This window comes from Centroberyx gerrardi, chromosome 7 (genome assembly GCF_048128805.1).
Source record: "Centroberyx gerrardi isolate f3 chromosome 7, fCenGer3.hap1.cur.20231027, whole genome shotgun sequence".
Lineage (NCBI taxonomy): Eukaryota > Metazoa > Chordata > Actinopteri > Beryciformes > Berycidae > Centroberyx > Centroberyx gerrardi.
The window spans coordinates 13,702,530-13,709,354 of NC_136003.1; the positions used below are offsets into that span (position 1 = coordinate 13,702,530).

Genomic DNA, 6,825 nt, shown 5'->3' on the forward strand with positions numbered 1-6,825 from the left:
CTGGAAAGCCTGGGGATGCTGGAAAGCTGGAAGCTGCTGTGGATTTGTAGCCACATCCACAACCAGTTTACTCAGGGAGCTAGGGATTTGAGATCAGGACTTACATAACACCATAAAAGCAGCCTCAGAAGCAGCCGAACTGAAAGGTCAGTGGCTCTGGGTTAAAAAATAAATGATGCCAGTTGGGGCCGAAAGTAGGGAAATCTATCTCATGACAGAGATTTTTGAAGTACTGAGTGGGCTGTGGGAAACAGGTGTATGGCTCAGTGGTTAGCACTGTTGTCTCACAGCAAGAACGGCCAGGGTTCGATTCCTGGCCCTTTCTGTGTGGAGTTTGCACGTTCTTCCCATGTTCGCGTGGGTTTCCTCTCTGGTTTCCTCCCGTATTCCAAACACATGCAAGTCAGGTGGATTGGAGACTCTAAATTGCCCATAGGTGTAAATGGTAAGCAATTGTCTGTCTATCTATGTTAGCCCTGTGATAGACTGGCAACCTGTTCAGGGTGTTTCCCTACCTTATGCCCAACGCATGCTGGGATAGGCTCCAGCCCCCTGTGACCCTGAAAAGGATTAAAGTAACGAAAATGAATGAATGAGTAGGCAGTTTCAAGCCAGAAAGGTCCAGCATTCCCAGTGGCCCCTGACCACTGGCAGTCAGAGCCTGCCTTGCTCTTTGCATGCTCAGTACGAGCTTCACAAGCTTTTTGGATTGTAGGGAAGACTGTCTGAGAATATTTTACTTAGTTGTTTTTATAGAGTGATGTGAAAACATTCTAACAATAAACAATATATCATGTTGTTGAGTGTGTCATACAATTGTAGCGCTGCAGTGCCACATACAATATTGACAAAATTGATGGAAAGAGTGCAAAAAAGTTCTAGCAGTGACTTTTAACTAGCAAGCTAGCCACATGTTATGTGACAAGGTTTCCTGTTAACGTGACCATCACAGTCAAGGCTGCACCAACTTAGTGTCGACCAGTATGCTAATATTAAGACAGGTGCAGAAGTTCTTGAGTCAATTGGCAATCATGTGATTTATGAATTACTTTTCTGTAGGTAAAAACATAGTTTGAACTACTTTTTAATGTACATTATAATAATCCATTGTTACCTCACTTGGCCTCATTGGCATCATCTCTTAATCTGTTTCCATTTCATTATTTCAGCGTCTCACAAAATCTAAAGGATGTATTGGTCAATGAACCCACTCCCCTTGCCTCCATATGCCGAGTTGGGTGTCCATCCATTGAGTGGGCTTCTGTGGACTCTACTGCTCCTCTTTCTGTGGCACTGTTATCGGATGGGCTCCGACCTGCCCACCCCAGGACGAGCGCACCCTGGAAAGCTCAAGTCAGGCTCGAGGCGGACCATGTTGTCCCGTGCTGGCAGCTGTGTTGGAACTGAGTGTAATGCAGGATCCAAATTGTTGAGAACTGATCAAGTTACCCCCTGCATTCCCATGGAAATGGGGGAGGATGAGGAGCAGGGACGGGGCTACCTCTCCCCAGTGCTGAGTCATGCCTTGTTCCCAGCCCAGGCATCCGCAGGAGGCAAGAAACTATATGCAGCACTGCAAGAGTATGCCAAGCGCTACAGTTGGGTGGGCATGGGCCGCATCCATAAGGGGCTCCGTGAGCAGGTAAGAGTGTAATCCATGCAGTCCATGGGCTGGTGCTTACTATCATACATACCTTATGTCTTTTGTATATGATGTGTTCAGTAAGGCATTACTTTGAAGCCATATTTCATTTTTGTAGAAGATATTGCTTCATAGCATAAATAACTTGTGTGTGAATTAACAATTTACCTCACACATTAGCTTTCCTAGAGTTCTGCTGTTACCAGTGTTTTAGTCCTTTCCCCCTCAACCTGTGTTATCAATATTTGCAAAATAGTTAAAATTGCTCAATGAAAATTACAACCCAGAAAATACATTTGTGATACGGTGTTCTGCAATTTACAGAGACCTAATGAACTTAATAACCTCCTGCTGTGAGTGATATACAACCTGTCAAACTAGTCTTATTGAAGCTCCCCCAGATGAGTAACACACGGTGCTGTGGCCGACTGATCACACCATGTATTACGCCCCCTGTCATGAAGGTAAATGATTACTTAAACAAGACAACTGAACCTAGGACTAAAAAGAAATATTAAAGACAAAGAATAAAGGTGAGAAAAGTACATAAATGTTTAAGGTGTTCCTCAAAGGTTTTATGACAGATGTGGGGATACAATGGTTGTGGTCTTATGTGGTCAATAAGAAACATTTCCCCACAGCTTTATATGGTTTGAGGACACAACCACTGGTCCTCACAAGCATTGGGAGAATTGTGGTGTGCACCTTGTGTTTTTGAAGTCGAAATCCAACAAGCACCATGTTATGCTTGGGCTCTGTTTCCTGTGGCAGCAGAGGAACCCTAGCCAGGTAGTTTGCACTCTGGCATAGTGCGCCTCTATTTTCAATGCTTCCAGTCACATCAACAAATTTTCCCAGTGACAGTGGCCAAACAACTGAGGGACAATTTTCTACTCTTAGAAAAGCCCACTAAAATGTTGATTGGTGATAAACTGTAGTTGGAAGAGTGACTACAAATCAGAAATCTTCACTCTATGACTAAACAAATCAGGAAATCAAATGCTTTTAAGAGAATTTCCTGATTTTTTTTTTACTTAACACTGGCTAAAAAAAAATCAATGTATTTGCTTAGAAATGGACTGTTAAATGAAGACACTTTTTTCACATTATGTTTATATTAAGCCCATCCGCAGATGAAGTCAACAGTGCCAAGCAAACCTTTTTCGATGGAAACAAAGCATTACAGGAATAGGGTGTACCAACTACCTACCTTAATCTGGTGTGTCACCGTACAATATAGTAAACACTGGATTAAGAAAAACCTTGTCAAGGAATTTAATTAAGAATTTGTTTCTGATTTCTGATTGTTCTCACTTCAGGTCAGACTCAATGATCACTCTACAATCCAGAAGCCTCATCTTTTCTTCCTCCCAGATGTCCCAAGTGTTCCCTTCTTCCCACGCGATGCCCATCGTCATGACATTGAGGTCTTAGAGGCCAACTACCCTGTAATCTTGTCTGAATTCCAGGCTGTTTACCAGAGGGGCGTTGACCCAAAATTAGGATGGACCTGTGTGGGACCAAAGGTACAGAAAATTATAATTCAGGTTCAAATCTATGAGAAAGGCGCAAAGTATTACCAAGAAGCAGTTTCAACCTTTGCATGTGATTTACTAATACTGGCTCTATCTGGGGCTTAGATGTTAAATATAAATATGTCTTAAATGGAGTGCACAGTCCAAAATGTACTTCATGCTTCCTGATCACATTGATGGTGTTTTTGATTGATCTCCTTCCAATTTTGCTGACATACCTCAAAATACATATTTATTTGTTTAATGATACAAAAAGTCACCACCCCATTCCTTCCATATGCCCAAAGTGCTTGTGTGCATGGTTAATAAACCAGAATCTACCAATTTATCATGCTCTACTGCATTAGTGGCAAAACAAATGCTCACTAAATCCAGGTCTTATTGGTTAAGTAGCCATAGTAATAGGCCACTGTCATTTATTGGCTTTTTAATTTTCTTTCTACATGTTTTGCATGTGTATCAGGGATGGATCAAATCCACCTCACTTGACCCAAATCAAGAACTAAATCTACATTTAAATTTAATATTTATTTTGTGTTTTTGCAATGTCATTCATTTTTGCTCCATTGAAAATTCACCCCTTGAATTTATCCCGATATTGATGTGTGTGTCTATTCTACAGTTTTAGAGACTGTCCTCAGGCTCATCTGAGTAATATGTAATGCAGCTTACTGTCTCTTTCAGGGCCAGGCAGTGTTTCCCTTGTACAGTGCAGGTGTCTGTGTGGCAGGGAATTGCCGTTCCTGTCCCTGCACCTACCGAACACTTCTCTCTCTCCGTACGTTTATAATCAGTAATTCCTTGGGAGCCGCTGGGTTTTGGCTGTTAGGGCCTGGAGCTACACTGGGGGGCTCATATGGACCCACCAATACACGTCTACGATGTCATCTAGGTGAGTAAATTGGTTAGGTTGAGGGAGAAAAGGAGTTTTTTAAACACTGGGGTTTTGATGTTCTATGTCTGATGTTCTAGTTTGAGATTCTACATATTCAGACTTGAATGAAAGTGGAGAATACTGTGTGTGGTGGTGAGGATTGTGAAAGGAAATGCTTTGGCTCTGATGCAGTGGAATTATTATGAATCAAAGGTTCTCTCAGACACATGAAACCAAATATTGTCATCTCAGAAGTATCTCCAAGATCAGGCACTGACTCTCCTCTTCCAACTGAGAGCAACTGAACCATGCTTTTGTTTCATTTAGAATAGATTGCTGCAACACATTACTCTTTGACTGTCCCAGCTCTACACTCAAAAGCATTCAACTTAAATATTCCACATCAACAATACTGACGTCAACCAGAAAACATGATCACAAAACCCTGGTCCATGTCTCTTTTTGTTAGCTCCTACTTAGTCCTACTTACTTATAACTTGGAAATCATTATATACATCACATATTTACTTACTAAACCCACTTGAACACTCCACTCTCAGGATGCAGGCCTCCTCATCGTTCCCCCTGTTTTGAGGAGCGCACCGGGGCCAGAACGTTTCCCCGCGTCCTCCTTCTGCTTCCTTGGAAACCAACTTACCGCTCATGTCAGGGAATTAGATTTTACTGCAAGTCCAGACTCAGGACCCAACAGGCACATTGGTAGCGAAAGCTGAACTGCACATTTACCATGTTCTGAATAGTATTGGAGGTATAGTCATTTGAAAATGTAGAAATTGACATTTATTTATAATGATCCCATTTGGCCAGTTGGGGTCATCTTGCATATTGGTCTGTGAAATGCTGTCCTCTATCATGATGTGAAGTTGCACGCCTCTCACAGGAAAAACTGGAATCAACACAATAGGGTTTCAGCCCTTGATCTTTTAATAATAATAAACCTGTTAAAGACACTGCCTGTGAAGTGCCAGTATATGGAGTGCAGCGATGTGGGTGATAGAGGCCCAGACAGAGGGCTAGTCAAGGAGCAGACAAATTGTATCTTTCGGAGATGGTTTGACTCCATTTAATTTCTTTCCTTTCAGTCAGTCGAGGACTACCCCATCGTTTGGGGTTTTTAAAGGGCAATAAGGGCAGTGGTGAGTGCTGCTGTGCACCAGGGACTTTGTAACAAAACCAAGAGAAAAAGAATAGGCCTTGAGCCCCTACAGGATTTCAGCACAAATACCCAATAGTTAAGTACGGTAATATTCAGTGTACAATATAAGTGACACACTCTAAATAGCAACAGACACCAGGTTGGGTGAGAGAGGGTACAGCAGTACATACAAGTGCGGGGAACAAGTGCACTTATCTGGCAACTGTCCTTGTGCTGCGACTGCATGGGTTCATCTAGCATGCCGGGATCACAATTAAAAAACGGAACAAAATACTGAGGTTTTTAGACAAAAAGAAGAGGTCACATGGAATCTAAAGAGAGGTTTAACACGTTTGTATTTTGTGGTGTAGTCAGAAGAGTAGCTGACTCTCAAACCCTTGCATAATATTTTGTGGTTTGGGGTCGAGGTTCAATTCCCCTTCTGTATCACATTCTGTACTGTGATCCCTCTGGCGGTAATCCTCTGTGTTTTCCCTTTATCTAACTTAAGAGAAAATGCTGGCAGGCTGGAGTGCATGCCCTTCTTATTTGAGTGAAAAAATAACAGTTTGTAATTGAAATGACAAAAATAGAAAACCTCATTTCTAGGTCTGCAGACCCCACCTCTGTGTGAGCTGGTGGTGGGAGGGGAACCTCAGTGCTGGTCCGAGGGACACTGCCTCCTGGTTGACGACTCGTTCCTTCACACCGTCTCCCACAAGGGTCTGTGAATCACTTATGATTTTGAAATACTTTTTCTCTTATTTGTGCACACATTTACTCCTTACGGATGAGTGGGAAATTATACGGGAAACTTCACTTCAGCTTCAGCTTACTTATGGCTGCATTTATTCAGTTCATAAAAACAAAGAATAGTTAAGAGAACTGGTGCCAAATTAATTGGTGTGGGCCATACACACCCAAAACAGAAAAACAATGTTAGTCATTTTCTCTGTGTATAAAAAAGGCTGTAGTGCTTTAAGTGAGTCTTTACTTTAGCCCTATAATTACTTTGTTATCCAAGATAATGAGTGTAGATCCATTGTAGCAAACCATGTTGCACTGCTCCAATATCAACAGCACTCAGTGACAAAAAACCCCCAAAAACGGTAAAGGTGCATCATTTTATTTACTCTGTGAGGTTAAAATTGCATGGACAGGTAAAACCCTCAAAGATGAGATTACTTTCTCCAGATTTGATGAAAAACCTTATTAGCGTGTAATTAATTGTTTTTCCAAAATGAGATCTGATTAAAATAGCTGTTGCATATTCACTTACAATTGTATCAATATCTATTTTTAAAGGGCCTCCAGAGGATGGACCACGAGTCATTTTCAGTGTGGATCTCTGGCATCCGAATGTGGCTGCAGCAGAGAGACAAGCTCTGGACTTCATATTCAACCCGGACCTCTGAATTTGCTCCTGCACTACCAGTGCAGTAGGGGTGTAGGGGTGCCTTATCTTAGCCTCGCTTGTTGTGGGTCATAAATCTAAATGTTAACATCATTCCAGCCAATGAATCACTGTGTGAATCTACTCTACAAATTGTACAAGCCATTAAGACCTAAGCTAAGAAGAGCGGAATAGTTTTAACTTTTCTAAAAACTCAGCATCATG

At 41.8% G+C, this 6,825-nt stretch overlaps 1 protein-coding gene across 1 annotated transcript; it reads left to right on the top strand.

Moving 5' to 3' along the window:
• The first annotated feature begins 1,189 nt into the window (after positions 1–1,189).
• asphd1 (aspartate beta-hydroxylase domain containing 1) lies at positions 1,190–6,622 on the top strand. Its single transcript, XM_071899918.1, has 5 exons — positions 1,190–1,642; positions 2,962–3,168; positions 3,862–4,069; positions 5,817–5,930; positions 6,513–6,622. Exons 1-5 carry the CDS (start codon positions 1,190–1,192, stop codon positions 6,620–6,622), a joined length of 1,092 nt encoding a protein of 363 aa, XP_071756019.1.
• Positions 6,623–6,825: the final 203 nt, after the last annotated feature.

What these genes read in the sequence shown, in the direction of transcription:
- asphd1 (XM_071899918.1), top strand. Translation starts at nt 1,190, where the DNA reads ATGTATTGGTCAATGAACCCACTCCCCTTGCCTCCATATGCCGAGTTG. An exon ending in GGACCTGTGTGGGACCAAAG is followed by an intron (nt 3,169 to 3,861) that starts GTACAGAAAATT and finishes TGTCTCTTTCAG; the next exon opens with GGCCAGGCAGTGTTTCCCTT. An exon ending in TCACACCGTCTCCCACAAGG is followed by an intron (nt 5,931 to 6,512) that starts GTCTGTGAATCA and finishes CTATTTTTAAAG; the next exon opens with GGCCTCCAGAGGATGGACCA.